At 45.6% G+C, this 20,835-nt stretch overlaps 1 protein-coding gene across 1 annotated transcript in view; it reads left to right on the top strand.

Annotated features, from left to right (window-relative positions):
• The first annotated feature begins 17,581 nt into the window (after positions 1 to 17,581).
• LOC119352789 overlaps positions 17,582 to 20,835 on the top strand; it is a 6,820-nt gene continuing 3,566 nt past the window's right edge. Inside the window, exons 1-2 of the mRNA XM_037619375.1 lie at positions 17,582 to 17,720; positions 17,950 to 18,508. Coding sequence (XP_037475272.1) covers positions 18,087 to 18,508 — 422 coding nt within the window. The 5' untranslated portion in view covers positions 17,582 to 17,720; positions 17,950 to 18,086. The remainder of the gene's footprint in view (positions 17,721 to 17,949; positions 18,509 to 20,835) is intronic.

Here is a 20,835-nt window from a genome sequence, read left to right as displayed (position 1 = left end):
AGAAACTACGCATAGACCTAGCTCATGATGCCACTGTTGGGGAACGTAGCAGAAATTCAAAATTTTCCTACGTGTCACCAAGATCTATCTATGGAGAGACCAGCAACGAGGGGAAGGAGAGTGCATCTACATACCCTTGTAGATCGCTAAGTGGAAGCGTTCAAGTGAACGGGGTTGATGGAGTCGTACTCGTCGTGATTCAAATCACCGATGACCAAGTGCCGAACGCACGGCACCTCCGCGTTCAACACACGTGCAGCCCGGTGACGTCTCCCACGCCTTGATCCAGCAAGGAGAGAGGGAGAGGCTGAGGAAGACTCCATCCAGCAGCAGCACAACGGCGTGGTGGTGATGGAGGAGCCTTCGCCAAGCACCACAGAAGAGGAGGGAGAGAGAGATGCAGGGCTGCACCAACGAGAGATCGAATCGCGTCTATTATGGGCAGCCCTAGGCCTCATATATATAGGGAAGGGAGGGGCTGTGCCCCCTCTAGGGTTCCCACCCCTAGGGCGGGCGGCAGCCCTAGATGGGGAGGCAAGGGGGCGGCCAAGAGGGGATGGGAGAGGGAGGCGCACCAATATGGGCCCGAAGGCCCATATCCCATTAGGGTTTGCCCCCTCTCTCTCTCTTAGGCGCATGGGCTTTAGTGGGGCTGGTGCCCTTGGCCCATGTAGGCCAAGGAACACTCCCTACAGCCCATGTGCCCCCCCCCGGGGCTGGTGGCCCCACTTGGTGGACCCCCGGGACCCTCCCGGTGGTCCCGGTACATTACCGATAAACCCCGAAACTCTTCCGGTGACCAAAACAGGACTTCCCATATATAAATCTTTACCTCCGGACCATTCCGGAACTCCTCATGACGTCCGGGATCTCATCCGGGACTCCGAACAACATTCGGTAACCACATACAAACTTCCTTTACAACCCTAGCGTCATCGAACCTTAAGTGTGTAGACCCTACGGGTTCGGGAGACATGCAGACATGACCGAGACATTCTCCGGTCAATCACCAACAGCGGGATCTGGATACCCATGTTGGCTCCCACATGTTCCACGATGATCTCATCGGATGGACCACGATGTCAAGGACTTAATCAATCCCGTATACAATTCCCTTTGTCTAGCGGTACGATACTTGCCCGAGATTCGATCGTCGGTATCCCGATACCTTGTTCAATCTCGTTACCGGCAAGTCTCTTTTACTTGTTCCGTAACACATCATCCCGTGATCAACTCCTTGATCACATTGTGCACATTATGATGATGTCCTACCGAGTGGGCCCAGGGATACCTCTCCGTTTACATGGAGTGACAAATCCCAGTCTTGATTCGTGCCAACCCAACAGACACTTTCGAAGATACCTGTAATGCACCTTTATAGTCACCCAGTTACGTTGTGACGTTTGATACACCCAAAGCATTCCTACGGTATCCGGGAGTTGCACAATCTCATGGTCTAAGGAAATGATACTTGACACTAGAAAAGCTATAGCATACGAACTACACGATCTAGTGCTATGCTTAGGATTGGGTCTTGTCCATCACATCATTCTCCTAATGATGTGATCCCGTTATCAATGACATCCAATGTCCATGGTCAGGAAACCGTAACCATCTATTGATCAACGAGCTAGTCAACTAGAGGCTTACTAGGGACATGGTGTTGTCTATGTATCCACACATGTATCTGAGTTTCCTATCAATAAAATTCTAGCATGGATAATAAATGATTATCATGAACAAGGAAATATAATAATAATCAATTTATTATTGCCTCTAGGGCATATTTCCAACAGCGCCTGCACCACCGAAGCCAAAGAAACTGAAAAAGCCTAAAGCTTCAAAGCCTGCTCCTGCACCAAAGGTCTTACAGGCGAAGCCTCTGGCCACTGCACCTCCTGAACACAGTGTGCAGTCTGAAGATTTGTCACGCATCTCTAAGCCCTCCAAAGTGAAGATGCCCTTGCAACCCAAGCACTGACCGCTGCTGCTATTCTGCGCAATGACGCCATTGATCTGTCCAGTGACAACGATCTTGGCGATGATGCTCTTGAGCAGCTGATCAAGAGCAAGCAAGAGGCAGAAATCTTCAATGACCTTCCTCTCTTTGATGTTGAAATCATCAACACATTCATTGATGAGTGGTTTGACAGCCCAAATGTCAGCTTTGATGATCTTCAACTTTCGATTGGCCTAAGCGTCGCCTTCCACGGAGCCATTGCTGCTGAGTTGGCTCTAGCTCAGAAGATTGTTGAACTGAAGCATAAGATCAATTATGAAAAGGCTCAGTTCAAGAAGCACATGGCCAAGCTCAATGTTGAAGACATTGAGAACTTCCAGACCATGATGCATGAGCTTAAGGAAGCTTTCCGAACCAAACGCGAAGAAGTCAAGGGCTCACGTGAGCGCATGAAGGATCTTGCCGCTAAATGTGTACAAGGATACAATGAGGCTGAAAAGCGCAAGGCCTTGGGGCGACCAGGGATCGACCCCCGAATGGCGGCCAAGAAGAAGAAGAAGCCAGTTGTGGTAGAACCTGAAGCACCAAGGCATGAAATACATCCAATTGTCTTCCCAGCCAGTATGACAGGCTCGAAGCCTAAGGTCCCCACAGTGGCTTCAGAACTGAAGAAAACAAGGGCTGCTGAAGCTGAAGCAGAAAGCGCAAAACCAAGGGCACTACTGATGATGCTCCTCCAACCAAGAAACGCAAAACCAAGAAGAGAGATCGGGCTGCTCCCACAGAGCCCCTTGAGGTCGAGCCAATCTCAGTGGCTCGTCCTGCGTTTGAAAATCAAGAACGCCAAGTGGTAATTCATGAGCCTGCTTCTCCAGAGGCTCACGAAGCTGAAGACATTGGTCCTCACGACAATGTTGAATATGATGAAGTCCTTCCTCAGATCGAGCACTAATTGGTATCATCGCCTGTGCTCACGCACAGCGAACTCATCAGCATTGGTCGTCCTCTGACGCCAACTGCTCAGGATGCATCGTGGGCTAATCACCCATAACGACAAGACACCCCAAGTTCTCCCCAACCGCAAGCTACCCCACCAGTGCAAGATGACGATGACTTTGAGGCCCAGCACACTCCATCTCCACAAGCGTCGCCAGCATTACGCAGGCTTCGCAAAGGACCAAGGCCCCAAGTCACTCCCACTATGCACGTGTCTGAGTCCGAAGCCAAAATGACTGAAGATATTCCGGCTGCATCAGCCGATGAAGAAGAAGCACCAAGAGTTGAAAGAGTTGCTACACCCCCGTCCCACCAAGATGTTGTTCTCGAGGAGAACGTGTCTGACCCTCCAGCTCCTGAAGTGGAGGTTAACAACCCTGAGGCGGCCACCAATATCACCGCTAAAGCCAATGACGTCGTCATGGCTGAAGCTAATACGGTGCATGAAGCTACTGCAGTGCCAGAAGTCCAAGCATCTGAAGCCACTGCAGCACCCGAAGTCAATGCTGAAGCACCTGAGGTACAAGCACCTGAACCCAATGTGGCCCCTGAAGCCCATGAAGGCAATGCCAATGCTCCTGTTCCCCCTCCAAGACCTCATACAATTGAGCTGGCATTTGATCGTGGTCAGCCTGTTATGGCCCGCTGGCCCGTTCTGGTTCCTCCACCTGCTGCGGTTCCACAATTTGAGTATCATGTTGAGCACAGACCTCAAGTTCAAAAGCCCAAGCTAAGACTTCCACAATTCCCAGGCACTGCCACTTCACCTGGGGTCTTCAATGTGAATGGCTTCGTGGCACATAACACCTTCTTCAACAGCTCCAAGAACCCTTATACCAGACCTCGTATTTCATCAGATCGGTTCTGGAGCTATCAGCAGCGCAGCTACTATTCATGCGTCCTATACAATCAAGAGTGCATATTTTCACATATGCGCCTCGACTTTGAAGCTATAGCTGGCCTGCCCTGCCTTGAAGAAGCGTTGGATTACTTCAGAGATGCTGGACTATTGTAGTTTGTCACAGATAAGGAACACTGGAATGAAGAGCTTCTGCTACAGTTCTATGCAACTCTTCACATTTGAGGCTACAACAGGGATCCAAAGACTTGGGTCCTTGAGTGGATGACAGGCAATGTCCATCATAAAGCTAAAGCTCTTGATATCATTGAGCTCATAGGCCAGCCCACTCCTGGTGAATACTATGAACCAGGTTGTCAACAACACCAAAATGCCTTGGAAAGCATATCTTTCAAAAGCCAGAACCCAACATGAGTCAAATGCTGAGCATGATGAAGCCTCTGTCTCACGACGCTGAATACCCATCTGAGTTCTTTGTTGAAGACCTAGAGTATCTGCCTCGCACCATTTATCATATCATCAGGAAGACTCTATGGCCTGTCAAAGGACATTCATCTGCAGCAAAGATTGAAGGAGCAATGAAGACTTTGGTTTTCTATATCTTCAATGGCATTAGCTTCAATGCTCAAGACTTCTTCATCAGGCAGTTGGCTGCATTTGGCTCCGACATTTTTGGGTTGAAATTATATGCTCCATGGGTCATGCATCTTATCAAGCGTCACTCCGCCTTCAACTATCAGCCGTCTGCGCGCAATCATCTCATATTCTTGCCAGAGGTTGATCTGTCAGTTGAAGCTATTTACCCAGAGCCGGCTAAGGATCCCCTTTATCTTCACAATGTTGATCACCAAAGCTTCACCCAGCCTATTGAAGGAGTTCCATTAGTTTCTCGTGTTTATCCTCTTGCTGGTAACACACGTGCCCCTCGCGCTCAGACTGACGCCACTGGTAGCACCATTGCGCAAAGGCCTCGAAGACGGTCTCGTGTCCTAAATGACCGAGAGCTTCTCGTTGCGCTGCATCAGAAACAGGACAAACATCACGACTGGCTTAAGCGTCAGATGCAAAGCCTCTTGGTGGATGTCAACCGCATTCGCAATCTTGCCACCAAGAATGCCTTTGTCACTCATGAAACCTGTTGGAGGTCGTGGAAGAGTTTGACCCTACTTAGTGCTAAAGCCGATCTGCAAGACGATGGCTTCACTGAATGGTTCAAGTTTGACTCAACTCCTCCCAAAAATTCTCACTTGCGTCGGACTCCCTCACTTGAAGACTCTGACTACTCGTCCTCAGCTACGACCATCAATGCCAGAGTCATCGATGACCAAGATGATGCAACTTCACCTCCTCCAACTTCAGCACGTGTTGACACTGCACCAAGTTCTTCTGCACCACCGGATCTCAACGACGACCCTGCTACCTCGCCTGCACCTCATGGGAACGAGTAGGCGCTCTATGTCTTCAAACCTTTTTGGTCCTCACTGACAAAAGGGGGAGAAGCATATGAGTTGATAGTCTTCAAGTGGGTCAATATGGGTGGATGCTTTACTTTTTGCTACTTTTGCCAAGTGCTTACAACTCTCATTTTCGATACATTTGGTTCTTTGAGTTGTAACACTTAAACTCGATGGTCGTCTGTTACTTATTTGCTATTCTGTGATGCGATGATAAATTCCGCATGTGCGACGATAAATTCCGCACTTAGATCCTTTTGCAGACGTCCATTTTCCATTATGCATGTCATTATCTTCGTTACATCATATCATGCATGATGAATTGTCATCATAGGTTGAAGAGGATCTCCACAAGTACAACCTGTCATGTGCATTTGCATTCCAAAAGCAAATTACTTATATGCACATCTTCAGGTGGAGCCTTTGCAACTTATGAAGACAATACCCTATGCTTTACAATTTCACATATTTTATTCCCCGTTGAAAACTTCAACCAGTTTGTCATCAATCACCAAAAAGGGGGAGATTGTAAGTGCATCTAGTGCCACCCCTAGTTGGTTTTGGAGTATTGACGACAAACCTGGTTGAGGGACTAATGTGTTTGTGAGAATTGCAGGATAACACAGGTAGAAGTCCCTCATTGATTCGGTTTTCCTACCGGAGATGACCCCTAAAAATGTATGAAGACATTGAAGTAAAAGGTGGGATGTGAAGACATTCACATTGAAGATTATGACAAGAGAAGACAACGTGAAAAGACTATGGAGCGCGAAGACTTAGTTGTTTCGTCGTTCTTTTTCTTCTTTGTCGAGTCATAGGAACCGCCGTGCTGTTAAGTGGGGTCCAAGTGAACCAGTCAGAATGACTGAAGTGATGCTTAACCAAAATCCTATGTCTTCGAGCGAAGACAATGAGAGCAAATCTTATCCAGAGCTGGGTAAGTCAGCTTTGCTTGTAGCTCAAGTAAAGTTATCGTGTGTGTTTGAAATCTGACCATTGGAACACGTGTCAGTTCCTTTGTGACCCAGAGTCATTTCGGACAAGTCAGGTCGGGTTGCCTAGTGGCTATAAATAGCCCACCCCCTACAACCATAAACGGTTGGCTGCTCAGAGTTAGTGTACGGCTTTTGTCGTTTGAGAGCAACCCACCTCGAAGCCTTTGAGAGAGAATTCCTTGCGAGGATAAAACCCTAAACACCCAGAGCCAAAGAGTGTTAGGCATCACTTAAGTCTTCCTGTCTGTGTGATCTGAAGACTTGTTACACTTGAGGACTGTGAATCTTCCAGCCGGTTAGGCGTCGCGTTCTGAGCATCCAAGAGTCATTGTGGATCGCCGATGAACGAAGTTTGTGAAGGTTTGGAAGTCTACCTTGAAGACTTACCAGAGTGATTGGGCGAGGACTGGGTGTCCTTAGCTCAAGGGGAATAAGGTGAAGACACGGTCTTCTGAGTTGAATCTCAGCCTCCCTAACCAGACATACAGTTGTCACAGCAACTGGAACTGGTCCAACAAATCATTGTCTTCAACGAGTCACTGGTTTCATCCTTCCCATTCCTTTACTTACTGTTGGCTCTAGTGAAGTCATTGTATGATTGCATTATCTTTTGTCTTCACTGAGTGACCGCTTGTTCTGATTGGCTTCACACTATCTTCCTACCTGATCTATGAAGGAAATATGCCCTAGAGGCAATAATAAAGTTATTATTTATTTCCTTATATCATGATAAATGTTTATTATTCATGCTAGAATTGTATTAACCGGAAACATAATACATGTGTGAATACATAGACAAACAGAGTGTCACTAGTATGCCTCTACTTGACTAGCTCGTTAATCAAAGATGGTTATGTTTCCTAACCATAGACAAAGAAGTTGTCATTTGATTAATGAGATCACATCATTAGTTGAATGATCTGATTGACATGACCCATTCCATTAGCTTAGCACCCGATCGTTTAGTATGTTGCTATTGCTTTCTTCATGACTTATACATGTTCCTATAACTATGAGATTATGTAACTCCCCTGTGCCGGAGGAACACTTTGTGTGCTACCAAACGTCACAACGTAAATGGGTGATTATAAAGGTGCTCTACAGGTGTCTCCAAAGGTACATGTTGGGTTGACGTATTTCGAGATTAGGATTTGTCACTCCGATCGTCGGAGAGGTATCTCTGGGCCCTCTCGGTAATGCACATCACATAAGCCTTGCAAGCATTACAACTAATACGTTAGTTGTGGGAGGATGTATTACGGAACGAGTAAAGAGACTTGCCGGTAACGAGATTGAACTAGGTATTGGATACCGACGATCGAATCTCGGGCAAGTAACATACCGATGACAAAGGGAACAACGTATGTTGTTATGCGGTCTGACCGATAAAGATCTTCGTAGAATATGTAGGAGCCAATATGGGCATCCAGGTCCCGCTATTTGTTATTGACCGGAGACGTGTCTCGGTCATGTCTACATTGTTCTCGAACCGTAGGGTCCGCACGCTTAAAGTTACGATGACAGTTATTATGAGTTTATGCAATTTTGATGTACCGAAGTTTGTTCGGAGTCCCGGATGTGATCACGGACATGACGAGGAGTCTCGAAATGGTCGAGACATAACGATTGATATATTGGACGGATATATTCGGACACCAGAATTGTTCCGGGTGATTTCGGAGAAAACCGGAGTGCCGGAGGGGTTACCGGAACCCCCCGGGGAAGTATTGGGCCTTAGTGGGCCCGAGGGGAGCGAGAGGGCTGCAGCCTAGGAGGTGGTGCCCCCCCCCATGGGGAGTCCGAATTGGACTAGGAGGGGGGGCGCAGCCCCCCTTTCCCTCTCCCTCTCCCTCTTTTTCCTTCCCCCTCTCTTTTCCTAGTTGGACTAGGAAAGGGGAGTCCTACTCCCACTAGGAGAAGGACTCCCCCCTCCCTTGGTGCACCCCATAGGGCCGGCCGGCCTCCCCTTGCTCCTTTATATACGGGGGCAGGGGGCACCCCTATACACACAAGTTGATCTTCGTGATCGTTCCTTAGCCGTGTGCGGTGCCCCTCTCCACCATATTCCACCTCGGTCATATCATTGCAGTGCTTAGACGAAGCCCTATGCCGGTTGAACATCATCATCGTCACCACGCCGTCGTGCTGACAGAACTCTTCCCCGACGCTTTGCTGGATCGGAGCCCGGGGAACGTCATCGAGTTGTACGTGTGCTAAGAACTCGGAGGCGCCGGAGTAACGGTGCTTGGATCGGTCGGATCGGGAAGACATACGACTACTTCCTCTACGTTGTGTCAACACTTCCGTTGTTGATCTACAAGGGTACGTAGATCATACTCTCCCGTCTCGTTGCTATGCATCACCATGATCTTGCGTGTACGTAGGAATTTTTTTGAAATTACTACGTTCCCCAACAGTGGCATCCGAGCCTAGGTTTTATGATTTGATGTTATTTGCACGAGTAGAACACAAGTGAGTTGTGGGCGATACAAGTCATACTGCTTACCAGCATGTCATACTTTGGTTCGGCGGTATTGTTGGACGAAGCGGCCCGGATCAACATTACGCGTACGCTTACGCGAGACCGGTTCTCCCGACGTGCTTTGCACAGAGGTGGCTTGCGGGTGACAGTTTCTCCAACTTTAGTTGAACCGAGTGTGGCTATGCCGGGTCCTTGCGAAGGTTAAAACAACACCAACTTGACAAACTATCGTTGTGGTTTTGATGCGTAGGTAAGATTGGTTCTTGCTTAAGCCCGTAGCAGCCACGTAAAACTTGCAACAAAGTAGAGGACGTCTAACTTGTTTTTGCAGGGCATGTTGTGATGTGATATGGTCAAGACATGATGCTAAATTTTATTGTATGAGATGATCATGTTTTGTAACCGAGTTATCGGCAACTGGCAGGAGCCATATGGTTGTCGCTTTATTGTATGCAATGCAATCGCCCTGTAATGCTTTACTTTATCACTAAGTGGTAGCGATAGTCGTAGAAGCATAAGATTGGCGAGACGACAACGATGCTACGATGGAGATCAAGGTGTCGCGCCGGTGATGATGGTGATCATGACGGTGCTTCGGAGATGGAGATCACAAGCATAAGATGATGATGGCCATATCATATCACTTATATTGATTGCATGTGATGTTTATCTTTTTATGCATCTTATCTTGCTTTGATTGACGGTAGCATTATAAGATGATCTCTCACTAATTATCAAGAAGTGTTCTCCCTGAGTATGCACCGTTGCCAAAGTTCGTCATGCCCAGACACCACGTGATGATCGGGTGTGATAAGCTCTACGTCCATCTACAACGGGTGCAAGCCAGTTTTGCACACGCAGAATACTCGGGTTATACTTGACGAGCCTAGCATATGCAGATATGGCCTCGGAACACGGAGACCGAAAGGTCGAGCGTGAATCATATAGTAGATATGATCAACATAATGATGTTCACCATTGAAGACTAATCCATTTCACGTGATGATCGGTTATGGTTTAGTTGATTTGGATCACGTAATCACTTAGAAGATTAGAGGGATATCTATCTAAGTGGGAGTTCTTAAGTAATATGATTAATTGAACTTAAATTTATCATGAACTTAGTCCCTGATAGTATCTTGCTTGTTTATGTTGACTGTAGATAGATGGCCCGTGCTGTTGTTCCGTTGAATTTTAATGCGTTCCTTGAGAAAGCAAAGTTGAAAGATGATGGTAGCAATTACACGGACTGGGTCCGTAACTTGAGGATTATCCTCATTGCTGCACAGAAGAATTACGTCCTGGAAGCACCGCTGGGTGCCAGGCCTGCTGCTGGAGCAACACCAGATGTTATGAACGTCTGGCAGAGCAAAGCTGATGACTACTCGATAGTTCAGTGTGCCATGCTTTACGGCTTAGAATCGGGACTTCAACGACGTTTTGAACGTCATGGAGCATATGAGATGTTCTAGGAGTTGAAGTTAATATTTCAAGCAAATGCCCGGATTGAGAGATATGAAATCTCCAATAAGTTCTATAGCTGCAAGATGGAGGAGAACAGTTCTGTCAGTGAGCATATACTCAAAATGTCTGGGTATAATAATCACTTGATTCAATTGGGAGTTAATCTTCCAGATGATTGCGTCATTGACAGAATTCTCCAATCACTGCCACCAAGCTACAAGAGCTTCGTGATGAACTATAATATGCAAGGGATGAATAAGACTATTCCCGAGCTCTTCGCAATGCTGAAAGCTGCGGAGGTAGAAATCAAAAAGGAGCATCAAGTGTTATGGTCAACAAGACCACTAGTTTCAAGAAAAAGGGCAAAGGAAAGAAGAAGGGGAACTTCAAGAAGAACAGCAAGCAAGTTGCTGCTCAAGAGAAGAAACCCAAGTCTGGACCTAAGCCTGAAACTAAGTGCTTCTACTGCAAGCAGACTGGTCACTGGAAGCGGAACTGCCCCAAGTATTTGGCGGATAAGAAGGATGGCAAGGTGAACAAAGGTATATGTGATATACATGTTATTGATGTGTACCTTACTAGAGCTTGCAGTAGCACCTGGGTATTTGATATTGGTTCTGTTGCTAATATTTGCAACTCGAAACAGGGACTACGGATTAAGCGAACACTGGCAAAGGACGAGGTGACGATGCGCGTGGGAAATGGTTCCAAAGTCGATGTGATCGCAGTCGGCACGCTACCTCTACATCTACCTTCGGGATTAGAATTAGACCTAAATAATTGTTATTTGGTGCCAGCGTTAAGCATGAACATTATATCTGGATCTTGTTTGATGCGAGACGGTTATTCATTTAAATCAGTGAATAATGGTTGTTCTATTTATATGAGTAATATCTTTTATGGTCATGCACCTTTGAAGAGTGGTCTGTTTTTGATGAATCTTGATAGTAGTAATACACATATTCATAATGTTGAAACCAAAAGATGCAGAGTTGATAATGATAGTGCAACTTATTTGTGGCACTGCCGTTTAGGTCATATCGGTGTAAAGCGCATGAAGAAACTCCATACTGATGGACTTTTGGAACCACTTGATTATGAATCACTTGGTACTTGCGAACCGTGCCTCATGGGCAAGATGACTAAAACACCATTCTCCGGTACTATGGAGAGAGCAACAGATTTATTGGAAATCATACATACAGATGTATGTGGTCCGATGAACGTTGAAGCTCGTGGAGGATATCGTTATTTTCTCACCTTCACATATGATTTAAGCAGATATGGGTATATCTACTTAATGAAACATAAGTCTGAAACATTTGAAAGTTCAAAGAATTTCAGAGTGAAGCTGAAAATCATCGTAATAAGAAAATAAAGTTTCTACGATCTGATCGTGGAGGAGAATATTTGAGTTACGAGTTTGGTATACATTTGAAACAATGCGGAATAGTTTCGCAACTCACGCCACCCGGAACACCACAGCGTAATGGTGTGTCCGAACGTCATAATCGTACTTTACTAGATATGGTGCGATCTATGATGTCTCTTACTGATTTACCGCTATCGTTTTGGGTAATGCTTTAGAGATGGCCGCATTCACGTTAAATAGGGCACCGTCGAAATCCGTTGAGACGACGCCTTATGAACTATGGTTTGGCAAGAAACCAAAGTTGTCGTTTCTTAAAGTTTGGGGCTGCGATGCTTATGTGAAAAAGCTTCAACCTGATAAGCTCGAACCCAAATCGGAGAAATGTGTCTTCATAGGATACCCAAAGGAGACTGTTGGGTACACCTTCTATCACAGATCCGAAGGCAAGATATTCGTTGCTAAAAATGGATCCTTCCTAGAGAAGGAGTTTCTCTCGAAAGAAGTGAGTGGGAGGAAAGTAGAACTTGACGAGGTAACTATACCTGCTCCCTTATTGGAAAGTAGTGCGTCACAGAAAACTGTTTCAGTGACACCTACACCAGTTAGTGAGGAAGCTAATGATGATGATCATGAGACTTCAGAACAAGATACTACTGAACCTCGTAGATCAACCAGAGTGAGAGACGCACCAAAATGGTACGGTAATCCTGTTCTGGTAGTCATGCTACTAGATCATGATGAACCTATGAACTATGAAGAAGCGATGGTGAGCCCAGATTCCGCAAAATGGCTTGAAGCCATGAAATCTGAGATGGGATCCATGTATGAGAACAAAGTATGGACTTTGGTTGACTTGGCCAATGATTGGCAAGCAATTGAGAATAAATGGATCTTCAAGAAGAAGACTGACGCTGATGGTAATATTACTGTCTACAAAGCTCGACTTGTCGCAAAAGGTTTTCGACAAGTTCAAGGGATTGACTACGATGAGACCTTCTCACCCGTAGCGATGCTTAAGTCTGTCCGAATCATGTTAGCAATTGCCGCATTTTATGATTATGAAATTTGGCAAATGGATGTAAAAACAGCATTCCTGAATGGATTTCTGGAAGAAGAGTTGTATATAATGCAACCAGGAGGTTTTATCGATCCAAAGGGAGCTAACAAAGTGTGCAAGCTCCAGCGATCCATTTATGGACTGGTGTAAGCCTCTCGGAGTTGGAATAAACGCTTTGATAGTGTGATCAAAGCATTTGGTTATATACAGACTTTTGGAGAAGCCTGTATTTACAAGAAAGTGAGTGGGAGCTCTGTTGCATTTCTGATATTATATGTGGATGACATATTACTAATTGGAAATGATATAGAATTTCTGGATAGCACAAAGGGATACTTGAATAAGAGTTTTTCAATGAAAGACCTCGGTGAAGCTGCTTACATATTGGGCATTAAGATCTATAGAGATAGATCAAGACGCTTAATTGGACTTTCACAAAGCACATACCTTGACAAAATTTTGAAGAAGTTCAAAATGTATCAAGCAAAGAAAGGATTCTTGCCTGTGTTACAAGGTGTGAAGTTGAGTAAGACTCAATGCCCGACCACTGCAGAAGATAGAGAGAAAATAAAAGATGTTCCCTATGCTTCAGCCATAGGCTCTATCATGTATGCAATGCTGTGTACCAGACCTGATGTGTGCCTTGCTATAAGTTTAGCAGGGAGGTACCAAAGTAATCCAGGAGTGGATCACTGGACAGCGGTCAAGAACATCCTGAAGTACCTGAAAAGGACTAAGGATATGTTTCTCGTATATGGAGGTGACGAAGAGCTCATCGTAAACGGTTACATTGATGCAAGCTTTGACACTGATCCGGACGATTCTAAATCGCAAATCGGATACGTGTTTACATTAAACGGTGGAGCTGTCAGTTGGTGCAGTTCTAAACAAAGTGTCGTGGCGGGATCTACATGTGAAGCGGAGTACATAGCTGCTTCGGAAGCAGCAAACGAAGGAGTCTGGATGAAGGAGTTCATATCCGATCTAGGTGTCATACCTAGTGCATCGGGTCCAATGAAAATCTTTTGTGACAATACTGGTGCAATTGCCTTGGCAAAGGAATCCAGATTTCACAAGAGAACCAAACACATCAAGAGACGCTTCAATTCCATCCGGGATCTAGTCCAGGTGGGAGACATAGAGATTTGCAAGATACATACGGATCTGAATGTTGCAGACCCGTTGACTAAGCCTCTTCCACGAGCAAAACATGATCAGCACCAAAGCTCCATGGGTGTTAGAATCATTACTGTGTAATCTAGATTATTGACTCTAGTGCAAGTGGGAGACTGAAGGAAATATGCCCTAGAGGCAATAATAAAGTTATTATTTATTTCCTTATATCATGATAAATGTTTATTATTCATGCTAGAATTGTATTAACAAGAAACATAATACATGTGTGAATACATAGACAAACAGAGTGTCACTAGTATGCCTCTACTTGACTAGCTCGTTAATCAAAGATGGTTATGTTTCCTAACCATAGACAAAGAAGTTGTCATTTGATTAACGAGATCACATCATTAGTTGAATGATATGATTGACATGACCCATTCCATTAGCTTAGCACCCGATCGTTTAGTATGTTGCTATTGCTTTCTTCATGACTTATACATGTTCCTATAACTATGAGATTATGTAACTCCCGTGTGCCGGAGGAACACTTTGTGTGCTACCAAACATCACAACGTAAATGGGTGATTATAAAGGTGCTCTACAGGTGTCTCCAAAGGTACATGTTGGGTTGACGTATTTCGAGATTAGGATTTGTCACTCCGATCGCCGGAGAGGTATCTCTGGGCCCTCTCGGTAATGCACATCACATAAGCCTTGCAAGCATTACAACTAATACGTTAGTTGTGAGATGATGTATTACGGAACGAGTAAAGAGACTTGCCGGTAACGAGATTGAACTAGGTATTGGATACCGACGATCGAATCTCGGGCAAGTAACATACCGATGACAAAGGGAACAACGTATGTTGTTATGCGGTCTGACCGATAAAGATCTTCGTAGAATATGTAGGAGCCAATATGGGCATCCAGGTCCCGCTATTGGTTATTGACCGGAGACGTGTCTCGGTCATGTCTACATTGTTCTCGAACCGTAGGGTCCGCACGCTTAAAGTTACGATGACAGTTATTATGAGTTTATGCAATTTTGATGTACCGAAGTTTGTTCAGAGTCCCGGATGTGATCACGGACATGACGAGGAGTCTCGAAATGGTCGAGACATAAAGATTGATATATTGGACGGATATATTCGGACACCGGAATTGTTCCGGGTGATTTCGAAGAAAACCGGAGTGCCGGAGGGGTTACCGGAACCCCCCGGGGAAGTATTGGGCCTTAGTGGGCCTGAGGGGAGAGAGAGGGCTGCAGCCTAGGAGGTGGCGCCCCCCATGGGGAGTCCGAATTGGACTAGGAGGGGGGGCGCAACCCCCCTTTCCCTCTCCCTCTCCCTCTCTTTCCTTCCCCCTCTATTTTCCTAGTTGGACTAGGAAAGGGGAGTCCTACTCCCACTAGGAGAAGGACTCCCCCCTCCCTTGGCGCACCCCATAGGGCCGGCCGGCCTCCCCTTGCTCCTTTATATACGGGGGCAGGGTGGCACCCCTATACACACAAGTTGATCTTCGTGATCGTTCCTTAGCCGTGTGCGGTGCCCCCCTCCATCATATTCCACCTCGGTCATATCGTTGCAGTGCTTAGGCGAAGCCCTACGCCGGTTGAACATCATCATCGTCACCACGCCGTCGTGCTGACAGAACTCTTCCCCGACGCTTTGCTGGATCGGAGCCCGGGGAACGTCATCGAGCTGTACGTGTGCTAAGAACTCGGAGGCGCCGGAGTAACGGTGCTTGGATCGGTCGGATCGGGAAGACGTACGACTACTTCCTCTATGTTGTGTCAACGCTTCCGTTGTTGATCTACAAGGGTACGTAGATCATACTCTCCCCTCTCGTTGCTATGCATCGCCATGATCTTGCGTGTACGTAGGAAATTTTTTGAAATTACTACGTTCCCCAACAATCTATACTGCCTAGCTGCTATTAGTCGTTGTGCTTTCACTTCATTGAATACTTGACTATGGCTTGCTTAGGGTAGTCTACCTTCCGCTGCATGATAATAGGTTCATTACTATCATTTGTCTTCGAAACTTCCATGTTTTGAAGACTTTCATAAAAATCGCCTATTCACCCCCCCCTCTAGTCGATCACTAGCACTTTCACCACCATCATATTGGAAGCAGTGTCATTACATGACCTGTGAATTTGGCATGCTTTCTTTGAAATGTCGGGTTCTCACAACGACATCAACGTGCTTCAATGCTCTCCCGTGTCAAAAGGCTTTGTAATGGGGAATCGCCACCGTGCAACTACACTGTTAACGCTCGTGACTACAACATGGGATACTATCTTGCCCTTGGCATCTATCGTCAGTGAGTGGTGTTTGTGTAGATCATATCCGAACCACAAGGCAACAAAGAAAGCCACCTTGCAACAATGCAGAAAGCAGTTAGGAAGGATGTGGAGAGGGCATTCGGAGTGCTTCAAGCTTGTTGGGGAATTGTTCATGGAGTTGCAATAATATGGGAATCAGAAACTTTGTGGCTGTTGATGACATGTTGTGTTATTCTGCATAATATGATTGCCGAGGATGAGGATGATGGTGTAGCCCAAACCAATGATTCTGAAGCGTGTGGGGAACAAGTTCATATCCTAGAAAATCAAGACCCAAATAAGCTTATGAACTTTCTGCAGATGCATCAGAATCTCCGAGATCATCAGTGCACATACAGCTACTCAGTGATATTGTGAAGCATATGTGAACCCACAATGAAAACCAAAGAGCTAATGTTTGAGTTGTGCACTTAAAACAAAATCAATATAAGAAGTATGTATTTTCGGTATCAACATTTCTTATTTACGTGCAACATTGGCGTGTATGATGGACGTGCATGGATTTGCACGTATTTAAGGGTCTGGATTTTAGATATTTGGATGCCGGGCATGACATATGAGGGGTCGTCCGGCTGCGTCCATGGAAGTATAGGAGGCCGGATTTGCCAAGTCCGATCGTAGAGGCTCTTAGGTCTGCCATCGAGCCACATATGTGAAGGCAACTTCTTGCTTCTCCAGGTGCTTTTATAGAAGCAATAATATCAAGGAAACAAGTTATAACGAGATATATTCATGGTGGCCATGCTAACCTCCAAAGTGCAAAAAGTTGAACTCCCCCTAGTTAACTAAAAAATCGACCAATAAACCTAGCATCGAAATAAGCCACCCCATTCTCGAAAACCAACTTACTGCAAAGTCTGCAAACCAACATCTAGCTATACCATAAGATCGAGAACATATGTTAACGTGGTTATTAAAAAAAGGTACCATGTCATTGTGAGATGAAAACAAGACATTCTTTATGAAGATAAAGGCAGATAAAAAATAAATCACTATAACATGGAAAGTCAAGTCTCTCTATTTATAGAGCTTAAATCCTAGTAACACCAAGAATATCGAACCTGTCATGAAAACCTCTCTAATTCCAGAGCAGGAAACTCGGATGCATCCCTGACAATGACATGGTGGTGGGAGGTAGCTTCCGCGAAGCCCGTAAGGGAAGGAGAGATGATTTTCATGTAAAAAAACGAAGTTACATCCAAACACATCCAGTGTCTCTCCATCACGAATTCACGAGTAGGATGGTTCAGACGGATCGCGAAGGAGACATTACAGCACGTAATTGCGACAAATCATGGGGTGGAGAACGCAAAGACACGCCCGCCCGTCCGTCTCAGAGAACCAGCTCGGGTTGGACGGCAGCAGTGGGCAGTGCGACCCTTTGGGAGGTAGTTTCGCACGCCCTCCGGAGCCACTGCCGCCCGGGCCCATGCCGTGTTGAGACTGCCTTCTATTTTCTGAACCCACCTCTCCTTTCTCGCCATCTTGACCTCCCCCGGGCGCCCAGCGCCTCCCCCCTCCTGTCCTCCGCCTCCCCGGACGCAGCCGGAGTGATCCCCCGCGCAGCGCAGCGAGCAGGAGCCGCCGCCGTCGCCGCCGGGACGACCGGTTTGGAGGTGCCCTCCCTCCCTGCCCCTCCCCCTCCGCTTTCGTCGTTTCCATTTTGGGGGATTTTTGTTGGGTTTTGGGGGGTTTGGGAGAGGGAGCTCTCGCCCGTTTACGAAATCTAGCGCTGGGTCGGTCGGATCTACGGGCCCCGGCCTAGTCCTTCCTCGCTGTTGCTGCGTGAGTTGGTCCATCTCATTATCTTGTACTACTAGTAGTAAGACTGATTTTCTGTCTCAGGGCGGAAGGATCGAACTCCGGAGACGAGAGGGGAGGGGGGGTTGTCCGTCGGCAACCAAGGGGCGGGTCGACTGTTCGACAGTCCGAGCTGTTCACTGGGCACTACCAACCCTTCCTGCCTGGTATCTGGGGGTTCCATGAACCAGGCTGTTGCGATGCAACATCTTGCAGAGCAGATATGCAGAGTGACGCTATGGGACAGGGGCGAGGTGTCTGCTGCTGCCAAGAACCTCCTCCGGTCCATCCAGCAGCCCCCCTACTCGATCCAGGCAGACACAGTCTGCTGTTACTCCCTCACGAGGTGCCACTCCGGAAGCAGCAGCCATGACGGCTATGCATCTAGTGACGGCGGCGGCACTCCAACTCCAACCAGAAGCAATGGGCGGCAGCTTCACTATCCGTCACATGCCCACATGGACCCTGGCCCTGTCCGACTCATCCTGCCGGGCTCTTTGGCCCAGCTAGAGGACGTTATCCGCAACTGTCAAGTGGCTTTTGGACCTGATTACAAACAAGTGCTACTCCAAGCATTCTCGGCCAACTCACATACATGGAGCAGGTAAACCCACAGCTTTATTACTAAAGATGGTAAATTTTGGCATCATGTATTCCCTTTTTTTTTCTTCCCGCACACAAAATATATTCCTGTTTTCTTTACTGTTATGACATTGCAGCGAAATAACGAGTGCCAAATACTACCTCCGTCCGGAATTACTTGTCAATGATATGATTCTATATAGACGTATTTCAGTGCTAGATACATCCGTTTGAGTGACAAGTAATTCCAGTCCAAGATAGTAGTAAATAGCCCAAAGGAAGTTTGAGTACTCTCTCCGTCTAGGGCTGATCGTAATGGGGAGTATCATATACTCCCTCCATCCGGAAATACTTGTCGTAGGAATGGATGTATCTAGATGTATTTTAGTTCTAGATACATCCGTATTTATCCATTTCTCCGACAAGTATTTCCGGACGGAGGGGGTACTAGTATCATGCATATGATACTAGTGTATGATACTACTTCCGTAATGCATAGTATCATAAGTTAGTATCTACGGATGCCTTATTAATTGGCATGCATGATAGAAAGTAGCACAACATTTAATATGATACGGTATCATATTATGATACCACATCCTCTCTTTCCTCATTTAATTGTGTGTCACATCATTCAAAAAGTCTAGTTGGCACGCATGATACCACTTATGATACTTCTATTACGACCAGCTTAGGCCCGTGAGCAGCATAATAAGAGCATCGTTAATAATATATCCAACAATTGGCTATATAAACATGACATGTCATCAAGAGTTAGCATTATTAATTACTCATACAATAAGGTTGGCTACAAGGGTAGAACTTTTTTAACTTCCTCTCTCTCTCTCTTTCCTCACATTAAATGCTTCTATCTCGGAACTCGTGTAGAGGCTGGCTCTTGCATGTTAGCCCACTTCATCACTTTTTTCTTGTCTCTTTTCTCCACATAGGCAAAAGTGAGACTGGCTCTTGCTGCTGGTTCGGCAAAAGTGAGACTGCCCACTCCACCACTCCATCACTCATATTGTCTTGGGATATGTGATGTTACGGTAACTAGCTAAGTTACTCAATTTACTCCTCTCTCATTAACTCATTGCCACATAGACAAATTTGCTGAGTTGGACCCGATGTTACTCTTGAAGTTATTCCCACTATGGCCAGTCTTATAGCCCACTATTGTACTTGCTCTAAGCATGTCCCTTCCTATTAGGCCCCATAATTAAGTCGCGTTGGAAACACATATTTTCCCTTGGTCTTCCTTCTGTTCCTGCGCTGGATGGATATTTAACGGCAGTGAAATCCATAGCATATAAATCTGCCCAGCATGCAGCCAATGCATACGCAGCATGCATGTCCAGGAGCAGCCGCTGTAGTTAATTACCGAAGTCAAACCGTTCTCGCACTTTAATTTGATGTGAAATACGAGATTTTTAAGGGGACTACTCTGTGTACCTTGGTTCTAGTGTTTTGGTTTTGGGCCCAATAAACCCGGACGGAGCGAGTACATAGATAGAATAGACTGGGACTGCCATTGTACAATACAGCTTAAAAGCACAGAATAACAGTCTACATAGATTCGCTAGAAATTTCCAATATATGCTTTCCCATGTTCCTTCAGTGAAGACATTTCTCTTGTTGAATCATCCTTTGTTTTGAATTTTTGCTCTGCACTGTTTGCCGCTATAATATATTGACATTTTGTGCATTTTCTTTCCAAATCTCTTTCATGCTTGTATTAATTGGACCATGCCAATGTATTGTACTAGCTGTGCTTCTCTGTGGCCCAACGGATCACATATCCCTCAGTCAGTAGAGTACTTACGATTTTGCCCTGAAGTTAAAAATACCAAGCTCTGTATTCTCGTTATGACCACGCATCACTGACCTTTTAGTGATTATATATATCTTTTCCTCTTTCGAAACTCCCAAATAAATCATCTGAACTCTTGGGAAAGGTAATACTCAAACTAGAAATTATGTTTCCAAAGCAACTAGCACGGTGCCCCATGCAAATACGCGGATAACATCTGATTAGTGCATTTCACCTTTTTGATATAAGGTTACATACGCTTAATATGCTATTTGAAAATGACATGGTTTTGTTAAAGCCACTAAAAGTTCTTTGTTTTATAAAATGAACTATAATAGTGAAAGGAAATTATTAGTTCTCAGTTTCAATGTATGTATTTCTTCTGCTTCACTCTATATCCTTAGCGTACCATACCAAATTAAGAGAGCACTGAATTTGTAGAACTTAAATGAGAAATTATCATACATACATGTACTCAAACAGAATACAACTTAAACCTTTTCAAATAATCTCAATGGGCTGTATGCAGCTATCATGCA

This window comes from Triticum dicoccoides, chromosome 2A, assembly GCF_002162155.2.
Source record: "Triticum dicoccoides isolate Atlit2015 ecotype Zavitan chromosome 2A, WEW_v2.0, whole genome shotgun sequence".
Lineage (NCBI taxonomy): Eukaryota > Viridiplantae > Streptophyta > Magnoliopsida > Poales > Poaceae > Triticum > Triticum dicoccoides.
This window is presented reverse-complemented; position numbering and strand designations above follow the sequence as displayed.